This window comes from Melospiza georgiana, chromosome 1 (assembly GCF_028018845.1).
Source record: "Melospiza georgiana isolate bMelGeo1 chromosome 1, bMelGeo1.pri, whole genome shotgun sequence".
NCBI classification, from domain to species: Eukaryota; Metazoa; Chordata; class Aves; order Passeriformes; family Passerellidae; genus Melospiza; species Melospiza georgiana.
The window spans coordinates 112,674,757-112,700,162 of record NC_080430.1 but is presented as its reverse complement, the minus strand read 5'-3'; the positions used below and the strand labels follow the sequence as shown (position 1 = coordinate 112,700,162).

The window sequence follows — 25,406 nt, the reverse complement described above, 5'->3', positions numbered from 1 at the left end:
TGAAAGTTAATTTATTTTCTTCACTAGTAAAAATACCAGGAGAGTTCAAACAATGCTTTGATAGCCTACTAAATCCTTTCAGTTTGTTTTTCCATGACTGCTGAGCAAGGGATGCCTTTTTCTGACCTTTGATTGCACTCTCAAAGGCATCAAGCAGCAGAACTGACCTGTTACCAGAGCAGGATCTCAGGGCACCTCATTTATACACTAATTCATTTCTGACCAGCTAAGTGTGACACTCAAGTCTTTCTTGACTGTTTGAATCCATTATGGATATAATGACCAGTCATCTTAAAATTAACTATTTCATTACAAAAGTAGGAAAGCAAAATGAAGCAAGAGTTTACAATATTGTGGTCTACAGATGAAGACCTCATACTTAGGATGTGCCTTCTGGAACTGCCACAGCATATTGCTTGAGAGCAATGCCTGAATCCAGCCAGAATAAGAATGTAACTGCTTCCAGATCTCTTGCCCTGTGCTTGCTAGAGCTTGGGAAAACAATGAACTTCAGCTGAAAAACTGGCAGCTAATAGCTGAGACTATCTCCCCTTCTGACCTATTTACTATGAAGACATTCTCCTGTTTTCATTCTCTCAAATTCACGCTGTTTAAAGAAATAAAATCATTAAAGTATGTACATGTGCACAGACTTAATTAACTAGTGTATATAGTAAACATTGCTATAACCAAACTAGATATGCTTCCCTTCAGCTCCAGCTACCTGTGTGTGCCATGTGAATCCGTATTTCCTCAGACACTTTGCATATCTGCATACTACTTTTCCCTTCCATAAGCATGCCAGAAGGCTGACATTGAGGAACAGATCATGTCAGCTCCCATGCTCTATTTCTGGACTGAAAGCACCCCTCTGCAGCCCAGGTAATGGGTGCAAAGGCAGCAGTTCCTACTGACTGGACTTTTCTCTGCTGGCACTCACTGGTACCATGAATACTCACAGGGCTGCAGATTAGGCCCAACTGTAGGCTAAAAGCCACAACGATGCTGCTTTCAGAAACTACATGTATACCAGCACACAGCTAATAGTTCCTGGGACCATTCTCCACCTGTAAAAGTCCCTCTCTGTATGCAACAGCCCCTGGTTTGTGTTGTCACCTCAGCTGCACTCAGACACTCTTCGGGAGAGAGTAATTTCAATGCTGTGGGTAATCAAGTTCCAGTGCACAGTGACACTACTTGGAATTTAATTTTGGAGTTTAATTTACTGGCATAGTTTGAAGATGATTTTAAATGAAACTTTATGATTGTAGGGAGCCATTAACTGGCAAATGTTAGGGATGCTTACAATTATTACAAATAGCTCATTAAGCTACACTATGGTAAAACATAGTGTACAGACATCCCCACTGATTAAACTTTTCTGCTACCAATTGCATGGAAGTTCAGGTGTTTCCATCTCCCTCAACTGCTGTCCATGAAAGGAATGAAAAAACAATTAGAGCCACATGGGACTCAGATATCCAGGACACAATTCAGCACTTCTTACTTATAATCAACACAGAAACACAAACACAGTAATGGTGGCTGCTGCCTCATCTCCACAACTGCTGCAGAGTAGTAAAAACCAGGCAATTTGGCTCTTGCAGCATGCTCACACTGGGGGGTCAGGAAAACCTGGCTCAGAGCTGCTTGCAGCATAGCCTTTTTGGCTCGTGTAACACAGCCACGGTTTACAAGTATCCATTAGTGGGAAATGAGATACCAAATGCTGTCAGCATTAAGAAAAAAAGGCTTCCAGACCATTCTAGCTAGATGATGTCTCTTAAAAACTAGCTATTAAGGAATCAGTTTTTCATATCCTCAAAATTTCTTCTTCTCTTCGGTGATGGGGGAAGTCATGTTTTCCTTCAGGGTTATTTGTATATAAAGCTTAAGGTTTTCACACATGGAACGTGCTAGGAATATGTTAGCAGTGGATGTGATAGTGACTGTCTGTTTCAGTAAAGATCAAATGTTTCTATGTTGCTCAGATGCCAACCAACTCTTCCTCCTGAAGCAAACACATTCTGACTTCTCAGTACAAATGTTGTGGTTTAAGTTGCATTAAGTTGACATTTGAACTCTGCTCGACACTGATTAAAAAAAAAAGGATTCCATAAAAATTATATACATCCATTCCTTGTGCAACATTTAAAAACTTTTCTGTTCCAGCAACAATCTAGAGCCCATTTGGAAAGCAGGAGGATCCCACTGTGCTCTCTGCTGCTCAGAATGATACCCTGAATCCACAGAACACCCTGTCTGGGATGTGGCAATCCATCCACCACCTTTCAGAGCACAGCTCATCAAAAACATGCAAACAGTGCCCCAGCAAACTGAAATCATTGCTGCTCAGGTCAATGTAAGTCTGAAGCTGAAATGCCTTTAACTGTGGAAAATTATACTTGATCCAGAATAATGACTGCTTCCTGAATGCAGCTGCCAGGAGCTCTAAAATACAAGTTTTTTCCTTTCCATTTTCCCTCACCAAGGACAAATATAGGGCTCAGGCCTCATATATAGTAGTGGCATTCACACCATTCTGACAGCACAGTCTCAAGCCAGATGCAGGTATTTATTCTTGTCCAGTGCAGACACTCTTGCAGTTCAGAAATGAGAGAATGGTATAAAGCTCCAGAGCATAAACAAAAGTGAAGCCCTTACATTCCGAACATTACAGAATTTCTGAATTTTTTCAATTATATCACAAAACATTATTTATAATATAACTAAGTATTCTCAGAAAGGTAGATTGCATTTTTAAATGAAAATAGTGTGTTAGCATCTTTAACACTTTCCTTACAGAAAGCAGAGCACAATGCTCCAGGCTCACTTTAACTGCAAATCTCTTAACACCTTGGTATGACAAACAGGCTTGTTTTCTCCACAGGGGCACATTAAATGATTTATTTCAAATTAGTAATACACAAGAGCAAAGACACTATTTGGATTTTTCCTATCCAGGTGAAATAAAAGATATATTTCAACATCCAATAAAATTACCATGCTTCAGCAAGACTTACCCGTCACTCCTAAGATCATAATTTAAAAATACTGGCAAAAATCAGTCATCTCAGCCAGACATTATTTTTCACAATAAATCTCTTCTTTTTTTTTATTTCTTTCCAGCTGAACTATTTCCACTTTTTGTCCCTTTGTAATTCTGAAGAGCATCATTCATCAGAAGACAATATTAGATTTCATGCCTGCCTGTGACAATGAATGCATCTACTTTTGTGCCTAAAGCAAATTTACCTGTTCACTGAGCTGTATGACTTGAGTTTCCAAATCTTTATCTGATTTGGATGCTGAGCTGCTTGGTGTAGCTTTTTTTGCTGAAGATGGGCGAGAAGGTGTTGATCCTGGTTTAGAAGCTGGACTGGATTTAGCAGCACCTGAAAAACACAGTAAATAAGTAAACATTAAACAAGATTGATCTCTGTAATAAATGCATTCCTATTAATCTGGTACTGAAGCACAAGAATTGATTTTACAGCCATCCATCCTTTCTCTTACTTCAAGGTGACAGTAGAGGAAATTCCACTGCTGTTATGCCTTGGGAAAGGAAAAACCACATTTCCTATCAATCTGAGTCTGCTACTGAGAGTGAGGCAACTCTAAAACCAAAATAAACAACATCACACCAGGAATAAAAAGTTCCCTTAGACCTGAGCAGCTTTCAGCTCAAAAAAATGTGCTGTTAAGAGAGCATTGCCCCATCCCATTACTTAACATATCCAGCTATCCTCAATTTCCCCGGAGAAAGACAAAGCTGAAATAAAGCCAGCTAAACTGCCTCTGTGCTTTTTTAATTTTCAAATGTAATCCACTCTGAGACAAGAGCATTAAAACTCAGAGCAGAATTAAACCCATTGGTGAACTCACAGTTGGCCACAGTGACCAGAAGATGTATTTTGATATTCTTAAGTTTTCCTATTTCTTTTTAATTACTTGTGCTGCAAAGCTGCCAGAATATAGAGCAACATCTTCACCAGCAAAGATGGCAAGTAATGAGTGCGCACTCAGTAATGAGTGCATGGCTCTTTTTCCACAATAACTTGGCACATAAATGCCCAAGCAGAGCAACAGTTGTGTGAAAGGGTTTGCAGTGCCTTCACGGGAACCTCCCAGGCAGCTCCTCACGCCTTGCTCTGCCTCTCCATCTTTCCTCTCTTGATGCTGGGTGCTCCTTACAGTCACTGAGCCCAAACACGAGGGCCTGGCTCACAGCTCTCCCCCAGCACTGCACTCTGCCTCAGCCTTTTCTTTGTTCCCTCCAACAAGGAATAAACTTGAGATGCACTGGAGGGACATCTGATACTAGTTTGGTTAAGGAGACAAAACAGAAACTCAGCCTCTCTCTGGCCTCTGATTTATTAAGCAGGCAGGCATGTGAATCAGAGGTCCTGCTCAGCAGCACCCATGTTCATCACTGATTCCTACAGTGAGCAAAACACAGCCATCCAAACGCGCTGACAGGCTCCATGCCATCCTCCACCATCAGATGCTGTCAGTTCTGAACCCTGAGCCACACAGGAGACAGCCCTGGTCCAGCAGGCACCCAGCTCCCAGCTGGGCTCTGAGCTTGCTGCTCACCACTTCCACAGGGATTTTGCCCAGGCTTTCTCAGCAGCCACCCTCTACCCCACACCTCACCAGCTGCTCCTCCCATAGGATTACTTGATTTATGGCACACCACAAATTGTTTTAAGTTGTCATTTCCACAATGTATCCCCAGTGTCAGACAATGCTTTAATAAAGCAATTCTTTGTAAAACCAATGTATTAAAAAAAGCCATTACTAGGAAGAAACGGCAAGGAGGCAGGGAGAGGCAGAGACAGCCTGTGGGGCCATGCATGTGCCCGGACTGTGGAGCTCACAGAGTCTCACTGACCTAGAACTGTGACAGTGGTTCATTGGAGGAGCTGGCAAGTGATGGGCAAGGAGAGCAGCAATGGGTTATTTAATCAAGCTTAAGCTTTCCTGATTTAGTCACAGGCCTCCCTCTGTAGCAAGAATCTCCTCCCACCCCTATGGATAACTCTGTATTAACTGGGTCACCTAAAGCCAACAGAACACAAACAAACCACATGATAATTCAGTTAGCATGTGTAAACATTTCTGTGCAAGACAGCCATCCTCCTTTTCTATGCTCTTTAATATAAGACAGATAAGGGGGGAAAAAAGCATACTGGCAGGGGTTTTTCGTGGTTGTGTTGTGGGTTTTTTCCCCTTTTGTTCAGTGTTTTTTGGTTTTGTTTTGTTTCTTTTAGAAACTGGTGACTCCAACATCTTCCATGTCTGTTGCATACACAAACTCTTCACTAGCAGATTTCAGATACTTGCTAAAGTTGGGAAACTTCAGTGTTTTGTATATGTCTGAAATGAGACTTTTTTCACATCATACTTAGATCAGCAAAGAAAAAATAACTTGTTGAAAATCATTAATAATGCCAAGATCTTTTGCCGCTATTTTTCTTTCTGAAATTGCCTAACTCTACCATTCTGCCCTCAATGCTTTCAAGGTTCAGCCCATATTATAACTAAGTAAAAATCAGCTGGTTTAGAGCAGGATTGCTAAAACATTCTCAAATAATTTTCATTTGGATTAGCAGATGAACAGAAGTAAGCTAGTGTCAAAATATGCAATAAGAACACACACATGAAATAAAATCATTTGACTCTAGCATTCTAGCTGGGTCACAAGTTATTTAATGACTAAAGCAGCAACATTTACTTCTTATTGTATTCTACAACTACAAGATGCAGGTTCAGGGCATCAACTGAAAAGTAAATGCTTTAAAGTTGGCACAGAGAGAGCTAAGGAAAGAGCAGGCACAAACATTTGATCCCCAGGTATTCTCTCTAATTTGCAGCTGAAGTGCCCTCCCAGAGCTGAGCAAGCCTCATCCCCAGCGCCTGCAGCACTGACATTGGCATTGTATTGTGCCCTCCTTTGAAAACAACAAAGCCCTTTGGATTTCTACAGCAAAGTGCCACTAAGCTTTATAAAGCTTACTTTTTTTCTTTTTTTTTTAAATAAAGTCCAGACAAATCAAAAGAAATCAACTTTTGCTCCACTGCTCAGGATCAGCTCTTAAATGACCACAATATTCCAATTTCAGTAACACAGATAAAAACCAGTTAACTAGTTACTAGGAAGTATCCAGCAACAGCTGGATAAAGCTTAATTGCAACAGAGAATGCTCAGGGATTTCTAATCTAAAATTTCCTGGAAGAAAAAAAAAAGCTTTACTGCACATTTATTCTAAGGCATCAGCTTTATAATCAGCCCAGAAGTAAGTTTCCATTCTAGCAGAAGCCTAATTTCATAAAATAATTAAAGGATGCTGGTCGGTGGAGTAATGCAAAGTACTTGAAACAGCCAGATATCTAAAGAGAGACAAAAGATCTTGATGGACTTAATGACTTGGTGTTGAGCAATGGTTTTGCAGTCAATTAGTGCAATAATGGAATAACTCCTAATGTACTGCTCAGAGGGACTACATAACCCAAGCAGTTTATTATTATTAAATTCTTTCCAACATAATTTCTTCCATGAAAATATTTATATATGACCCATTTACACATTCTGAGAAAGCACAAAATTTTATACAGGAATTTTAGGTAAAAAGTATCCAATGATCATCTCTTTTCCCTGATCAGTGAGAGAATTGCATTGTGATCTGCAACATAACCGTTTGCCATTATTAATTCCTCTTCAAGCTTACTGTTGATGTTCACACAGAAATGTAGGGCCCTTCCCTGGAAAAGAACGTCCCCATGCCCCAAAACATGCTGGCAGCCAAAAGACTGGGAAGCACTGTGGCAGGAAAGGGTTTGGGGGTCCTGGTGGGCACTGAGCTGAGCATGAGCCAGCAGAGCACCCTTGAGCAAGGAAGGCAGAGCTGGGCTGCACTGGGAGAGCACCATCAGCAGGCTGAGGGAGGGGATGCTCCCCCTCCAGTCAGCACTGGAGAGGCCCATGAGGAATGCTCAGCTCAGTTCAGGGCTCCCCAGGACGGGACAGACATGGATGAACTGGAGAGAGTCCAACAATGGGCAACAAAGACTCAGGGATGGGACACCTCACACACAAGCCAGGTCAGAAAGCTCTGTCTGTTCAGCCTGGAGAAGAGAGGCTTCAGGGGGATCTCATCTACACCTCAAGGGAAGGTGCAAAGAAGGAAGGAAACAGGCTCCTTTCAGCAGTCCTCAAAGTATGGGAGGCAATGGGCATAAAATGAAATCAAACAAATTCCATTCAAACATAAGAAAAAACTTCTTCACTCTGAGGATTATCAAATACTGGAACAAACTGTACAGAGAGGTTGAGGAGTTTCCAGCCTCAGAGATACTCAAAATGTGACTGGATATGGTCCTGGGCAACCAGCTCAAGGTGACTCTGCTTTCAGCAGAACAGTTTGACAGGATGATCTCAGAGGTGTCCTCCCACCTCCACTGTTCTGTGAGAACTTCTGTGACAGCATGCTCTGATTTTAGGTCAGTGCAGGGTTCCAATTAGAATATTTTTGTAAACAGTATTGCAGCTGTTTCAATTAGCACCTGGATAATTTTTGTACCTGCCCACATAACACTAACAGAGATGAGAAAAGTCAATTCACACTTGAAAGACAAATTATTCTGTTCTTTTACTGAATTAAGATGAACCAGCTTTGAAATGCATTCGAGGTTTCCATCTGTGGTACTCCAGAAACAATTACTAATTTTTTTGTATAAAAACCCCATAATTAAATGTATCCCAAGCAGTTTCAGCTTCACTACTCTTTTTGCTAAATACCTAAGTTCTACAAACAGATGCAAACTTCTGCAACATAAAACAGTGGCTGTTGGCACCGTGCAGCTTTGGGTACAAAAAAGCTGTGCTGCAAATTCCAGTTCTCTTTACATCACAGGCACAGTCTTGTAACAAGAGACCTACTTAACGTTTAGAGAGAAATCTTCCTTGAAGCCATATGAGTAATTAGTATGCTGTTAAATATTTATGCAAAATTTCAAGGAAACACGTGCATGAATGCAGTGTGGACGTGCATAAGGAGAGTGTGGAGAGCAATGGAAGCCCTGAGCAAGCACAAGACTTGGCTGAGCCCACACAACCACTGCTTCAGTGGAATTTGGGAATCACTCACAGTCTATTTTAGTCAAATTAAAGGACTTCATAAAATGAATATTCCTGACTCATACCACAGGAGAAAAACCAAACCCAACAAGAGGCCTCAGTAATTTCTTCACAAGCTGAAGAAAAACTCTCCACCCGCTTAAACCAAGAGAGTGAGAACAGCAGATTAATTAATATTCACACACTCTTATTATTGTAGCTACACCAGGACACAAGCAAATGCTCAATTTAGGGACACTTAATGAAATAAGCAATGACAAATGATACTTAATGGGAATTAAATGACCTCAGACAAAATCTGACTTAACTCCGAATTCCAATGCTGCAGTGCAGCTGTCCTAATTATTTTGTGGCACTGCCTTCCCCTGGCTGGCAGGACCCTTCTGTCCTCTCAGCTCCTCAAACTTTCACTGCTCCTGGTCCAGTAGAGCCTCGTGAGCTCTGCATTCATCCTTTCTGCCACACAGCTGGCAAAGAGAAGTGTGTGTGAGTACTTGAAATTTTCACAATTTCAAGAGAACTATCCAAGTGAGAAAATCCAATGGAGACCACCTGTCAAATGAAAAGGTTTTACTGGTGGCCTCACTGCCTCAGTTTGTCTTTAATACAAGATCTGATGGAAGAGAACTAACCAAAGCCTTTCCCCCCCTCATCAAAAATGAAGACTGTACTCTAGATTTAAAATAACCAATATTTATTTATTATTTAAAATAATCAACAACTGAATTCAGTTTTTTCTCAACTGAAACCTCTATTTGCTCTAGAAATATCTTTAGCATGCAAACATTTATCTTCAATGGATGCAACTATTCCACAGGCTTAAAAGAAGAACACTGTTTACAATTTCAAGTGCTCTTAAAAACCTGTGTTTTCTAAAATCTCACTGTCTGCTTAGCTCTAGGGAGAAAGCAGTCTCAAAAAGAAAATCTAAAAAAATCTACAAAGAAATGCATGTTGGAAAAGGAAAGAATGTGCAACATTTGTGCAACACAGACACTCAGACCACACCCACGGTACACTGAAAATTAAATAGCCATTTTCACCACTGCTTTTCCCAACACAATCATCTCTCTTGAAAAAAGGCCCTGGCTCATGCACTGCAAGTGCGCTGCCTCCTGGTCCAAATTCTCAAGCTCAATGGATTTAAAAATTAAATGCTCCTCATGCTGGCAGGGGAGATGTGTCTGCGTACAGCTGAGCCACTTTACCTCCCAGGCCGGCACTGTCACTGCACATGCTGTTCCCCTCGGTCAGTACAATTCCTTGGCCTTGTATGAACCAGGGATGAAAACACTCTCAGTTTGTCACCCTGCGGCTCTTTCCATCCCTAGCTCTGCCACGCTGTCCTGCAGCACGGCACCACAGGGAACAGAGATTGCCATTGCCAGCACCTACTGCCTGCCACTGGGGGAAAAGGTAGCAAGTCTTGGTGGAAAGCAAAAAAAAAAGCATTAGGAGTTCTCCAGCCTCCCAGGAGTTCTAATTGTATCACTAGCTGCTAAAATAAAGACCAGACCGGACTTGCTGAGTATTTTTATCCCTCAAAATTAATTTACAGCACATCTGTCACAGCAGGATATACTGTTTCCCTACAGAAAATCAGTATTCCACTTGTGCAATTGGCTTTTCGATGGCACATTATATATAATGCATTCATGCACAAACAGTTCATTCTGCCCTGGTTATTTTCCCTGTCATAGCGTGAGTATTTTTAGCCCTCATGTGATCCTCCAGTATTTTCCAGCTCTGCTTTAGTCATCCTGCTCTCACTGAATATTTCAAACTAAAAAAATCTAACAGCCTTCAGATCTAAGAACCTCTCACATTTTTAGCTTGCATGTAAATAATTAATTTTATTAAGCTGTCTTATACCCGTGTATTTTTGACACCTCCCACCCATACACTAGAGAGTGCTCCATGGAGATTTGCTCTGACATACATGAATACTTACATAAGACACTAAGCTAAAATCCTGACAACCTGATCACTATTTCCAATTTTGATCAGATGAAGCCTTTTCCGCTATTTCCCGCAGGGAGCATTAGAACTGGCACAAACAACAGTGCCCTAATATTTTAATCCTGCACCACAATTTTGACTCTACATCTGTAGGCTGTTTACCACTGCATTAGAGCAGAGCGGAGGCTGTAGGAGATCGAAAGTCGGCTCAGGGCTGGCAGATGGCATCAGCTCTAAAAGCAGCTGTGGTGCTGCTGCCAAGAGCCTACAGCAGCGCTCTGTGCTGCTCCTTCAAGGAGGAGAAGACCCTCATTTCCCCACCTGGGAGCTGCAGTCACCTGGTGAAACCTTGCTGCTCCTGCTGTGTCTGGAAGCACCCTGTGGCACGTTACCAAAGCCATCCACCCACGGCACCACCGCCAGCTCGGCCACAAATCGGCTCTGTCCCTGAAGGAGGGGACAAGGCAGTGTGAGGGAGGCACAGCAGATTAGTTGTAGGGACCTATTTATGCTTCCATTTCCAAGCTGCATTATCCTTGACCTGTGCTGACTCCCCAGTAGGATCATCTTCGCAATGGGAAGAGCTATGGGTGTGGGCCTGCCCACCAATTAACACAAAAACCAGTGCATTTTTACACTTCTCGAGTTTTGGGTTCTTCTAAAAGTGTTTATTTTTCAAATTAAAAAAGACCACACTCTCCATTTATAGAGATACAGGTTAACATCCATTTACAGGTACAGGAAGCAGCTACCTGATACCAGGCATCCCATCAAGATTTAGAGTCTGATTAAAATATCAAAAATAATTTCAATTCATGCCAGTACCTTTCTGGATAAGTTTTTGGAGCTGCCTTTAAGGATCTGACCACTTGTTAACTCAAGGACATCTATCTTAATCTACTTCTGAAAACACATTGTTATAAGGCATTATGAATAGTCAACAATCATCTCCTAAATCACTCAAGCCCAAAACTGTCAAAGGGCACTGGAAGAGTTACTCCACAGAGCAAAAGGAATCACCTGAAATGCATATGAAACTGCCAGTAGCTAAAGTAAATTATTCCTTTAGAAATACATATATCTAATCAATCTAGACTAGGCATATTTTAAAGCCTGCCAAACCCCCAAATATGAATGAGTACCCATATATCTGCTTGCTCCTGACACCAAACAATAGGTGTGTACATTCAGGTACGTCCACTGCACTCTGTTTAAAAACTTTTGGATTATGCTGAAAGATCTTCTGGGTTCTTTATTTTTTCTATTTTTTTCTCATGAGTGCTACCTTTTGTTTTGTTAATGAACTGACAAAGCAGTACTACTAAAACTTCAAAGCTTCATTGTTAAGGTAGAGCAATTCACACAAATTAAGAATGGCATCAAGCTGTGGGGTGTGGTGCTGGAGGGAAGGGATGCCATCCAGAGGGACCTTGACAGGCCTGAGAGGTGGGTCTGTGCAAACCTCATGAGGTTCAACATGGCCAAGTGCAAAGTCCTGCACCTGGGTCAGGGTAATCCCAAGCACAAATACAGGCTGGGTGGAGAATGGATTGAGAGCAGTCCTGAGAAGAACTTGGGGCTGTTGGTTGATGAGAAGCTTAGCATGAGCCAGCAATGTACACTTGCAGCCCAGAAGGCCAACAATATCCTGGGGTTTATATCATGGTTCCTATAGCAGCTGTAATGAATACCCTTTCCCTTCCAGCTAAGTGTGGAAGACAGAGGTACAGAAGCACATCTTTCATGGTAATTTCCCAACTGCCCAGAACTTGCTCCTGCATCATGCCAATTTACTCCCAAACAGCAGGAGATGAGGCACACACAGGTTTGCAGATGCACACAGAAGTCCTCCCAGAGCATCAGTAAAGGCTCCCATTCCTTCCTACATGCAGGTTCTGTGATGGGGTGAGGCAAGGCACAAAGGCACTGTACATCAGTGCCACGAAAATGTGCTCCTCCAGAATTCAGTAAGCTCATGGAATGACTGGCACCTAACTGAATTAGTTCTGTTCTGAAATGTAAGCAGCAAGGAAAGCTGGAACTCTCATTTCACCCAGCATCATGTAATGTCCACACCCCACTATACTCAGCTTAGAAATTCAACTAGTATTCTGCCTGTCATACTTCTGGACAATATTTAAGTTAATAATGAAGGAAATTTTCCATGAAAAAGCTAACTCTCACAGCCACAGGATCTTATCAAACTCATCACACTATTTGAGTTGTACAATTCCATACAAAGGCTGGGAAGGCACAGGACCTGATCTTCATACAACCAACAACACAACTGCATTATCCTCCACATCAGCTGGCTGGTTCCACTCCAGTAGCTATTCAATTTCTGTAGGATTGTCACCTGCACAGCTTTAATTTGGATGACATATTTGTGACTTTGGGAAGAACAGACCATCTGTAAGAAGAATTAACAAGCACAGTAAAGTCTGTGTTTAATTAAAGTGTCTTTTCCAATTTCTGAATTGGACAACATCTTGACATTAGCACTTGGGTTTTCTGTTTCCAAAGGGAGTGCAAGACATCACATGAGAAATTGGAACGTGCCCGACCCTGCAATTCAGAAGTTCAGGCATAAGAAGGTGCAAAATAAAGAATGTAAACAAGCTTTAGAAGCCCAGAGTAGCACTGCCTGATATTAGGTGCCCTATTTCCAGGAAGCACTAATGAGCTGAGGGCAGCTGGCCAAGTATGCCCCGCTCTGACGTCAGAAGTGATCAGAGCAGAACACTGAAATCTGGGTAGGATTCCAGGGCACAAGGCAGCCTAAAAGTGAGGGTGCTTCATGCTTCACACCTGCCCCTGCTTTTGTGAGTACTGCTGCATATCCAAGCCCATGTGAGGACAGGTCACAAGTTTAAAATCAACTAAATATTAATCCTTATTTGAGGAATGAGTTAGCATAAACCTAGGACAAACCAATAAAGGAATTAGGTGTGTGTGCATGTGTATTTCCATATGCACAAACCTATGTCCAGTAATACTTTTTTAGTGCCTATTTCTTTTTCTTAAATGTTAGCTGCTCTCCTCTTCGCTAAATTCTCAGTTAACAAAACCAGCATCTGCTTAGTGACTAGTCACAGCTACATTACATAAACACCAAAGATCAGGGGTGCTCCTTTGGCCTGTTCCAGAAACACTGCTGTGGTTTAACCCAGCAGGCAGCTGAGCCCCCACAGCTGATGGCTCACTGTCCCCTGCAGTGAGATGGGGGAGAAACTCAAAAGGGGAAATGTGAGAAAATTCATGGGTTGAGATAAAGACAGTTTATTAGGTAAAACAAAATCCATGCAAACAATTCATTCACCACTTCCCAGGGGCAGGCAGGAATTAACCTATCTCCAGGAAAGCCAGACCATCACTCATAATGGTGATTTGGCAAGACAAATGCTGTAACTCTCAACATCCCGACCCACCCTTCTCCTTATTCCTCCAGCTTTTCTGGCTAAGCATGATGCCATGTGGTATGGATTATCTGTGCAGTCTATTGGGGTCAGCTGTCCTGGCTGTGTCCCCTCCAAATTTCTTGGTCACCCCCAGCCTGCTTGTTGGCAAGGCAATGTGAAAAAGCCTGGACTCTGTGTAAGTACTGATTACCAATAATTAAAACATCCATGCCTAATCAACACTGTTTTGGTTTTAAATTCAAAATTTAGCACCAATGTCCTCTGAAGAGTCATCTCTGTTCTAGCAAAACCCAACACATGCACAAAATAAAAAATTAGAAGACTGAGGTATCTTTGTGAAAGAGCAAAAGCTGTATGTTTTTCAGTTAGGAGGACTAGCATACCCACATGATAAGCACACATAAAACCAAAAATAACTTAATTTTTGTTCTTTTGGTCAGCCCTTCAGATTTGCAAACATTTTACTCACCATAAAAATTAAAAAAGAAATCAGCCTGTATCAGCATTTTCCTATAAAGGTGGAGGTATGAAAGAGCAATACACTCCATTTAATGTTCTTGAATACACTTGCACATACCACATTCAGCAACAGGATTGTTAAAAGCCTTTATCTCCACCACCAGACATTACTGGAGTCCATGTCATTTACATGGAGGGAGTTCAGTGGAGGAGACCCTATGCTGAATAGGGCTGGGCCAAACTAGAGCACAGAAGATGTTAACTTTCTGCTCTCTCAAGATGCTAAGCCTGTGATAAGGTAAAAAGAATGGCACAACCACCCAAGGAAATAATTTTTAACTAGTATTTAAGTAGAGCGGATCACAGTTTATAATTGTCTTCAGAGACAGAAATGGAATTCTTTAAGAGGCAAAATACCTGCAGTTGGAGAGTTTGCATGGTGAGACTTTTTGGGCAGGTTAAAAATCTGTTCACCAGGATCTGGTGGAGGAAGAGCATCTTGGCCTTGTCGAGCTTCCACAGGATCATACTCCTTCCCATCATAGTTAGCATCAAAGAACTTCTTAAACCATTGAATGAAATCTAAGTTGTCTTGGAAGCGCCCTTTGACCAGTTTTTCCACAGGAATTACCTAAAAGGTAGATATTAACATCCAATATTACATCACTGCGTTTTTTAAATATAAAAATTACATATGCACATTTATTTGGAAAAAATCTACTAACTGCACCAACAAATAAACCTCTGCCATTGTTTTGCTCCTAAAAGAAAGAGGCAATTTGCAAGTGCTCTTAAAAATGAAAACAAGACCCAGTGAGACCCAGCCTTTGAAGTAGCAATTCATAGGGTGCATGTAAGCCTTTATATCTATGGCTCCACAGGAGTACCCCCTTACATCCCATGGGTACATCCCATGATGAATGACACTGTTCTGGGAGTAACACTGTATTCAGCCAGTTAGAGATTTCTGGTTTTAATGGACATGGTACAGTTTGACGTGCTACAAACAAACAATTCTTCAAAAACTCCAGACAGATGTTTCTTTCTCTCTGTCCTACTGTTTGAACTACAAAGCACAGCAGCTTTTCCAAGACATGTTAAAGTTCAAACCAACCTACATTTTGGTAGCACATGGTCATCATATGAACCAAGCCTGAGGTTTTAACCTTGTAATTTCTTTCTGTTCCACATATAGCTATACATAGAACAGTTTGTGGACATGCAGAAGTTCACTTAAATGCCTTTTAAAGTTCTACTAAAAGAAAGGAAAGGCTATGAGGATGTCTCCACATCCTCTAGTATCTTAGAAATTTTTCACAGACATGAAACCTCCAAAAGGTGTCTTCAGCCAATATCAGAGTACTCAAGGCTTCCAGACACTGTGGGCAGACAGGGACTACAACTGCAGAAAAGCTGCTCTGCTTTGTTTAATTCATGCAGCTGATTAAAACAGCCAAGTTAGGTGGACCTCAATGCCTCTTGAATGTTATGAAGTTTCAGCTGGAGAAGGGTTTTCATTTTTTTCTTCAGGATTAAGCCGACTGTACAGCATTTTATAAATCTATGATGCTTCTGCAAGAATTGACATTGCATTTTTCATGGCTTTTCAGGTTGTTCCACTTGTACCTCAACTCTACATTAAAAAGGCATGATAAATTTGCTCTCTACAGGAAAATTGACTACATTAGTCTTCCCAACGTTTCACTAGCAAATCACACTGTAAATAGAAGTATCCATAACAGTTCATGAAACAATGAGTGTTTTCCAGTTCTTTGCAGAAGTCTGAAGGCATCCTCTGTTATGACTGTTTAAATTACAGAACAAGGCAACACTAAAAGCCAGGGCAGAACCTTAAAAGGATAAACAGGTAGTGTATAAGTGTAAAACTATAAGCATGATAATATAACTTCCATTATTCATTTTTATCAACACGGTAATTTATATTAGTGAGTCTGTCAAACTCTCACATTCAAGCATAAACCAAATCCCTTAAGGCTGAACAAGCATTTTCTCAGAGGCTTCCATTCTTAACTTTACAAGATCACATGTGCTACCCATCTATTCAATCACTGGGTAAATTATTCAAGCTTTTGAATAATTTAAATTCCTCAAACCCTGCTTTGGACAAAAAAAAATGAATACTTATAAGAACAGCATATTTTCAAATATATTTTGTTGGAAATTTAGGTCACCAATAATTTTACTTATCAAAAAATGAAGATTCACTGATGACAAGGAACTTCCAACACATGGAGTTTTATCAAAGGGTTTCTGGTATTAAGATATAATGAGTTAGATGGCACAACTCCTCAGCAGACATGTGGACTCAATTTTCAATTTGTACCTAAATGAAGCCAAATGACAAACTTCTCCCTTCATGCCCAAATACCCTTTTCAGATGATGAAAGGTCAAGAACATTTATTGCAATTCTAGTTCTCCATCCAAAAGCTGAAAAAGCACATTTTCAAGTATTTTGAAGTTCGTTTCCCCTATTTATTAATTTACACAATTCATGTAACTTTTGAAACATGTAGTGATCAAAATATAGAGAATTCCTACCTTATCCACATTCATTCTTTTAAATGATGCCTGCAGAAGTTTGAAGTTGTGAATGTACTCATGCTCCAGCTTTGCTTGAAACTTTACTTTCTTCAAGCTAATGCACCCTGGGAACAACATGTCCATGAACTGGCAGTAAGCTGCTCCTACAACAAGAGAATGCACTGACGTTAATCCAGATGCACCCAGCTAAGACCAAATGGTGTTTAATGTCATTAGCAGAAAGCATGAGCAGAAAGCAACAGTGCTGAATAAGTCCCTGCTGTAATTCAGCCTTACACCATGCACCCAAGACCTGCTTATCTAATGTACATTGAGCAGTGACACGCTCAAGTGGCTCTTTCCCACTCAGTCTGGATCCACGATGCGCTGCCGTGAGCATCCGAGGAATCACCTCAACTAATGCAAAGTGAAATGGATGTTCTTGCTGTCCCCACACACAGCAGGGCTGTCCATACAATGAGAAAATAACAGTGAAAATGAAAATCTCTTAATAAGCTTCCTCAATCCCCACAGTCCCCTGAATTCAAACAAGCCAGGATCATCTTTCTTCTTGTACCCTTGTACCCAAATGCCAAGCAAGTCCAATGCAATTATTTAAGATTATATCAAACCATGATTTAAAAAACTTAATTGCAAGGCTCCAGCTTGTTAAAACACACTAGTCAGGTCCCACCCCTCTGCAATGAACATCCTTACTGATTTTCATTTCTTGAGGAAAGCATTTAAATAAGCAGACTTTAGCATAGTCCACCCATAGCTTTCAAGGCTGGGCTAACAGCTTTAGTTCTCTCTCAGCCAGGTTCCTGAGTTCAACTTTGAGAGCTCTCTGAACTTACAGACAGTAGGGGTGTGTGTGTGTATAACGAATCCAGAACAAAGAAGGAAATATATGGAAAATTTCTAACCAGCATCCTGAGCATAGCCAACAGAGACAGCATTTCTTGTATGCAGGGAGCTCCCTCCTACAGCATCATGGCACTGTCATTTGCAAAACCTTTAGTGCTGACACACTCCAGTGTTTAGAAATGAAGATGAAAATGTTTAAGTAAATCAGAGGAAAAGCAATTATCTTTCTTCTTCAGAAGATTTTGCTACAAAATACTTTACACTTGGCAAAGATTCAGATGTCCACACAGGAGTGTAGAGGGTGCAGCCCCTGTGCTTGAGCATCAGGGCATGGAAGTGATTGCCTGATTACCCCTGACAAGTTCAATTTCACTTCCACAAAAAAGACTGTTGTGCTTTTAGTGCACCTCAGTTTTGACAAAGAAGTGTCCACATCTCACCTTACAGTTCAGCCCACTATCAACAACTATTTTTTTATCACAAATATTTGAATGTTCACAGAGAAACCAAAGTAACTAAGCAGACACCTGGCTTGCCCAGTTTTACAGGAGAGTCAACAATAACTTGAACTTAAGGTCATTTTTCTCCATGGGTATGTGCATGTTTTGACAAAACCAACTTCATGCATGAGATGGTTCTCATTCTCTGTATCCAGCCAGCCATCATACAAAGGGTTACAGAGATCATCACTTCCCAAACAGAAGAAGAGCTTAAGAGAAGAGTCCAAAAATGTTGTTTGAAATACCAACACAAATTTTGCTAAGGGACTTACCAAGATCCAGCTTTAGTGCTGAAAACCACTGCCATTTAAAGAAATAATCTGTTCATATTGCCTAGCTTTGTGGGGAAAATGGTTACTAAAAAACCTCATTTTCCAAGGACACCTTGTGCTTAGCTGTTTGCAATGGTCTTGATATGATTAGCAATCAAAGTAAAATATTCCCTAAAGGGAAAGGCGCCTTCTGGCAAGTTACAAGCATCAGATGACAAATTTGCATCTTCTTACAGAAAACTTTATAAACACAATTATTTATTCAAAACTCATCCTTAGCAAGAGAACTTGTAAATACATGGCAATGGAAAAAAAACATTACAGTTAAAAGCATAGATATACAGATAACGCATAGCTTGAATACACTTATTATTGTTTAATTTAATGCAAAAGGATTATTATGCAATCATTTAATGTTATAAATTGAATTTGTTCCTAACTCTGTCCTTTCATCCTCCCCATACCCCAATTATAAGCTTTACTCTGATATCTAAGTAATTGCCTGGAGACCCTAAAAATGCACTGCACAACCTTTCATCTAGATCCTTTTAGAAAACTAGAAACCCTAAGTGTTCACATGAGATTTTTCTCCTTCTGCTGGTAATGCAAATTCCTTCTGCATGCCTTTAGACAGTCTCTCTCTAGTTAGGGTATTTCCTTGTGCTTTCTCTGCTGGCAGCTGTTTCTGTACCTCTGCCAGCCAGGAGGTGGTCCTGGGTCTGCACAGCACTGCAGGGCAGAAAACACTGGACTGCATCCACCTGGCAGCAGGAGCTGCTCTCTGACACAACACTGGAGTGGCTGCTGGGCTGTCTCCCCAGCAGGAGGATTTCATTGCACTGGCAAATACAGTTCATTAAAATACTCCTTCCTCAAGTACAGAGGCAACAAACAAACATGGAGTGAACTAAACACCGAGCTACAAAGAGAGGAAATTCCTCCCGACTCCAAAAAGCCAGAGACCTGCCTACCCCATCAATAGGAAAAAGTAAAAATATCATTACAGTCAACTGGGATTACCTGATTTTGGACATCAAGGTTATATATGTATTTAATATTATATAGATGTTTATTTATAATTTTAAATTTTACCCCCTAAAGCTTGTAGCTGTCAAATTACATTTAAATGGGAAACACCAGTGCAACAGAATGGGGACACTACTGCCTACACTGCCCATGGCTGTGATTTCCTGGAGGCAGCAGAAAGGGGAGCCCCACTGAAGAGATGTGAGACTGCAATGCCTTCACCTTTCAGCCACAGCATATCTGTGTGCTCCTCTGCATATGGGACAGCTCTTTGGGCCTATCCAATGTACTACACAACTGATGTTTCAATGCAGGTGCAAGAGAAAAGAATCTTTTTAATGGAATACAAAGAAAACAACAATAGAGATAATGACATTATGGCTTGTGACATACCTCTTGCATAATTTACACAAACAAAAGAATTCTTATGCTACTGTGTTTTATTCAGTATTAAAAATCTTCCCTATGTTTGCTGGAAAAAAAGCCAAAAAAACCCAACAAAACCTCAACAATCCCCCCATACCTTAAAAAAAAACAACCCCCCCCAAATCTTATCCAATGTGTACAGGGAAGTGGAAAACACACTGCCAGAATAGCTCTCACAATAAATCTATCCTTCTGACTGAAAAACTTCTATATGCATACACATGCACATACAAAAAGAAATAATTTGACATCTACTCAAATGAAAGATGAAAAGTACAGCTGGTGGCACTGCAGAAGAGGGATCAATGTTAAAAACCTCTGATCCTTTATTAGCTAACAAGCAATTTAGAATCACTGGCTAAAAATCCTTTTCTGTTTTGATCTAGAATATTGATGCAGCCATTAGTTACACAAGATATTCACGGGCCAGACTCTGTAATGAGCCTGCAGACGTGGCTGTGCTGAAATCACCCCCAGCAGTGCTATTTTTAGCCCCATTAGTGAGCAGAAAGAGCCCAGCAGCATCAGGGCTTTGCAGGTGTTCCCTGGGCATCCCAGGCAGCAAGTGGAGGGAGGGCGCTGCATCCACCAGGCTGGGCAAGCAGCTGCCAGAGGAGGGGAATTGATGTCAGGGCAGAATTCAGACACAAGAGAACAAACTCCCAATTGAAAAGGTGGTTATTAAAAACTATTAAAATTCAAGAATTTTGCCACATGCAGTGGCAAAATTACTACCAAATTTATGAAAACTGAGTATTTTACAGCATTTTCAGAGTTGTAGACAATATTTCACTAGTCCCTTACAGTAAGCAATGCTGAACTACTTTCAGCTTTTGTCCTGTATGTCTTCTTCCCTGCTTCTGTCTTTCTTTCCCCAGACTGTCCATGCTGACTTAGCTTGCTCTGAAGCATATGCACTCTGCATCATTAGAGATTTTCAGTTTTTCTCCTCTCCTTCACCACCTGGAGGCTGATGAATCCACAAATGCAGAGAAGTATTTTCTTTATTATCAAAAATACTTCTGCTCCTCACTATTTAAATCAAAAGGAAATTAAAGGAAGTAACAATGAAGACAAGAGAATCCTGTTTGCAACCAGTTTTTACCACTCAGTAAACTTCCTGGATTTCTGACTAGAGATCTGAAACCAAGATTAGATGCTTTAGCATTGATGTTTATATATTTATAAATTAAAAGGAAAACTTTCTTTTCAAAGTGACTGCTTTTAATATACTATAGTTAGAACTTATTATACTAATAAAATATTTAGTAGAAACACTATGAATATAAGCAGGTATAAATATAAGCCAATATGTGTGTGCCCTACACAAATTAGGTCAATCCTTGAAATGTAATGCCAAAAGACTGTCCCTCACTGCTCCTCCCTGAATCCCTGCAGTGTGTGGGAGCAAAATCCCAGAAAAGGATATAAAATCACACCAGCCAACACGGAAAACAAAGGGCACATGAAAAGACAGGGTCTTACTGGGGCAGGGGTAGGGCTGATTTCTTTTAATTCTGATACCCACACCACAGCCAAGAGAGCTATGTTCTATACTAGAAATTTGGTATAAATGTTTAGTATTGGCTTTGTTCTAAAACTGCATAGAAATCAAGTTTAAACATTTTAACCAGGCCTCAGTTTGATTTTCATACATTCAGTTTTTGAAAAATTCCATTTGGGAAAAAGGCTGACTGCACCTTTTACTGTAATAAAATTAGTTTGCTTGCTTTAATGAAATATTTAGATAATACAAAAACACATATCCAGTTGTGTTAGATACAAATTCCTTCAAATTATTCATTCTCTCCAAAGCTGCAACCACCTGATCATGCAGTTGGAAAATACAGGATGATTTGTGTATGAATTAGTCATCAGTGCTTCAGCTCACAGTGGCTGCTTGCACTGATGGAAAGCTGCACACACCCTGTATTTCTGTTGCTGGGACAACAGCAACAATCAAAAAGAAAAACCAGTGACTTGCAAGGAGCACGTGTGACTTAATAGTTTGGTAAGAAAGGGAGAGAAAAAACCCACAAATGCCAGCAATCATTGTTTACAGCACAGCAGCACTTAGGGCTGGTCTTTCAGCTTGGCTTTCTAGAGCTGCTTCCTCAGCAGTGATGTTTAGGTAAGCACACAGCAGTAGGTTTTCAACTCAAGTATCAGAGCACACATTTTCATTTGGATTTCAAATACGGGTGTTCTGGTATGCAAGTCAAAGGTTGTTTTGAAAACTGGGCATTGAAGCTGGTGAAGGGTCTGGAGCACAACTCTTATGAGGAACAGCTGAAGGAGCTGGGGTTGTTTAGCCTGGAGAAAATGAGACTTGTGGGGGAACTTTCTCACTGCCTGCAACTGCCTGAAAGGAGGCTGTAGCCAGGTGGGGATCAGTGTCTTCTCCCAAGCAACAGAACTAAAGAAAAGTTGTGGCAGGGGAGGTTTATTGGGTATTAGAAAAAATTTCTTCCCAGAGAGGATTGTCAAACATTGGAACAGGCTGCCCAGGGAAGTGGTGGACTCACCATCCCTTGGAGGTATTTAAAAGTCATATAGATGTGGCTCTTAGTGACATGGTTTAGTGGTGGACTTGGCAGTTGGACTCCATCATCTTTACAGTTTTTTCCAACAGGAATCATTCTATGACTCCATGTCTGTGAGCATACTGTTGTGTTACATACAGCCACGTGTTTAAAAAACAGAATGCTTTATCTTGAGTGCTCCACTGGAGACACCACGGTCTTCAAATTCCTCTTTGCATTTCCAGCAGCACCTATATGACCTAGTGTGTAGGTCAACATAATTTATTTCTCCAGTTAACACACCCTCCACTCCCCCCATGCCTTCACTACAATTTTAAAAGTTTCAGCCCATTTCCCAGTGAATGTTCAAAACCACATCAATTTACCACTTACTTAGCTGTAGAGAAGCAAACTTTTATGGGGCTGTGCATCAGTGAAGCCACCAGGGCCCAGCTTCAACCCTTCCCAGCAACAGACCTGGGAGGGCACTTAAAAAGCCCTAAAAGTGATGCTGATTGGAGTGCAGCCCTGCCCTCCTGCTCACAGTTGCATGAGCACAGCTGCCTCAAAGAGGGCAGGGTGAGTGCCTGCACACAGATGGGAGCTCCCAAAAGCAGTGCTGTCACCACAGGAAACAGCCTAAAAGAACTATGCACCTCCTGCCAGCCTTACCAACAGCCCCTGAGATCATGTGCACCCAAATAATATCTGCTTCTAAAAGTCCTGTTCCACACAGGTAGAGCACGTGTGTGATGTAATCCAGAATATCCACTGATCATTTTAAATAATATTGCAGGGAGGTTTCCCCTGTGTTAACTTGCATTCTCTTTTTCTTAAATATGTAAATCATTAGGCTGCTCATAAATTATACACAGCAGAGTTTTTAATACTTAAATTTTGGCAATAATTTATTTTGGAATCATTAATTTTTAAACAGGAAGATCAGAACAATTTCAGAAAACACAGTTCCCATTTAACTTAAAATAGCTGTGTAACTCATCATGCCTAAAGAAAGTACCAAAAAATCTAACAAGCTCTTTAAACCAGAGGGAAATCAAGCAACTGACTGCAAGTGAGTGCTATGAGTAATTAAATAATTACTTTTAAAAAGCAAAAACCTTGTTCAAGTTCTATTCCTCCTGAATTATTAATGAGTGACATTTAAAAAAATAAATTATTGGCTGGGAATCCCATGATACTGCTTTGCAAGCTTCTTCAGAAAGTTTTGGAAATGATTTAAATCCAATCATTAACATTCATGGGATCCCTCTAATCCTAAATATCGTATGGAAGACATCAGAGAGTCATTGACACTGAGTATGCTCTGTGTTGCATGACCTCAGGACAACATGCCAGTGTCTTGAAACATGCCTCAGTTACAGAGTGCAAATGGGATCAAGCCATATTTTAATCATGTTCCCAAGTTGTGCTAGAGACCCAAGCTCTGCAAGGCTGCCAACTGGGAAAAAACCAAAACCACCAACATGGAAACATGCTTTGGCTTCTCAGGCACACTGGGCTGTAGAGGAATGCTGGCACCAAATGCTCCAACAGGGCCCTATAAGGCAGATTTTAGCAATAAGCATGTAGGAAGTTATAGGTTAACTGAGGCATGGAAACACAAATCCTACGCAGCTAACCCCCAGAATAAAATTTGAAAATGTCAAACCACATGCTTTCTTTATAATACAGCCATTTATTAAAAGCAAGGAAAAAACAACCCCACATTCAATCCTTGATCCTTGCATACAAGTCTTCAAAGACAGAAGGTCTGCATGCACTGGGGGCCTGACAATTTGCAAGTTTATAATTCTACTCAGAATTTTCAAATACAGGAAGTGGGGAGTCTGTATCTCCTTAATCTCATAGAATCACAGAAGTATAGCTAAGTCAAAAATTATACCTTGCTCCAGGCCACAGTTTCCTTTCTATTAATTTACCATTTCCTCGACATTATATAGCTTGTAGACATGGTATTATTTCTTTTTAATTCATATGCAAGCCTTCTATAATCCCCTGCCTGACTCTTATTTTGAATATATTCTCATGTAACACTCTAACAGTCATGAAAAGCCCTGCAACACATACACTTGGTATTCCTCAGAGATGAAAAACAGCCTTACTAAAGAAAATTCAGCTATAAGCTGCTTAGTCAGAATTCTTTCTAAGAAACCACTGCGTATTCCTTAAAAAACAGCATGACTCTTAAGAAACAACTGATGTCATACTTCATATGAAACTCCTGCTCCCCAAACCTATGGGTTTTGCACATGGGACCCCTATGACATTACATCCTCTCAACTGTTCTCTATAATATTTAATTCATGTATCAAATGAAATGCTCTCTCTAAAGCCAATCTAAAGGGAATGCACTGTGCCTTCTATTAAAACCACGGTTTATAAATTTCATGTTCAGGTAAAACAATTTTGCAGGAAATCAAACCCAGAGTCCAAACAATGACAATATGACACATGTCTAAACCAAAAAGAATTGTATTGAGATGCTTGGAAGATTTTCCCTGTTCAGTTCTCAAAACTAAATTGCCAGAGGAGCTGCAGACTGAAGCAAGGCTCTCCAGGGCTGCACCCATCCATAACCTGGCTTTCTTGGCACGTCACTACCACAGCAGGCATTCAGAGAGCTCAGGGGACACTGCACTCTGCTCGGCCTACTTAGCAGAGACAAAAACCACATCTAAGACTCCCAAAGAATACAAACACTTTATGACTAAGCCAACCTCTTCCTTTGCTGCTCCACATCCTAGCAGCTCTGTTCCTCTAAGTGGAAATTGAGAAACAGGCTGGTATTGCTACAGTATGTGTATTATTGAAGCTACTTCTCCACAGCAATGAGGAAAAGGAGGTCGGATTGCTTTTTCTGTCATTGTAACTACTGTCACATTAAGCTTCAGATATGTTCTGAATAAAGCCTTTAGTAAAAACAGAATGTCACATTATTCCTTCTTGCTTAAGTTCTGAATGTCAAAAACTATTGCTAGGTTGGCTGTGAAATGTGGGCACTCGTGAGGCCTCTCAGCCAGGTGCTGAACACCAGCATATGCCATATCTAGGTTGCTCCTACCTCCTACAAGTAACTCCTTGGAGCTTTTAATTCAGATATAACATCCCCCCCGCTTTCCCTCTCCCACGTTTTTTGGCCCCACATTTAGCTTTTTCTGGCATTTTGATTGCTCCTTATTAACAAAAATGAGCAAGAACTGAATAGTCATAAAACAGCATGACTAATGTTAATGCTTTTTTCTAAAAAAGAAGA

The 25,406-nt window shown here is 40.7% G+C and overlaps 1 protein-coding gene across 5 annotated transcripts in view; it reads right to left on the bottom strand.

The window, feature by feature from the left end:
* Positions 1 to 25,406, bottom strand: part of MAPRE2 (microtubule associated protein RP/EB family member 2) — a 71,610-nt gene that overhangs the window by 9,154 nt on the left and 37,050 nt on the right. For all 5 annotated transcript variants that reach the window (XM_058042313.1, XM_058042256.1, XM_058042193.1 and 2 more), the window contains 3 exons: positions 16,538 to 16,683; positions 14,395 to 14,608; positions 3,256 to 3,395 (listed from right to left, as the gene is read on the bottom strand). In XM_058042313.1, coding sequence (XP_057898296.1) covers positions 3,256 to 3,395; positions 14,395 to 14,608; positions 16,538 to 16,683 — 500 coding nt within the window. The remainder of the gene's footprint in view (positions 1 to 3,255; positions 3,396 to 14,394; positions 14,609 to 16,537; positions 16,684 to 25,406) is intronic.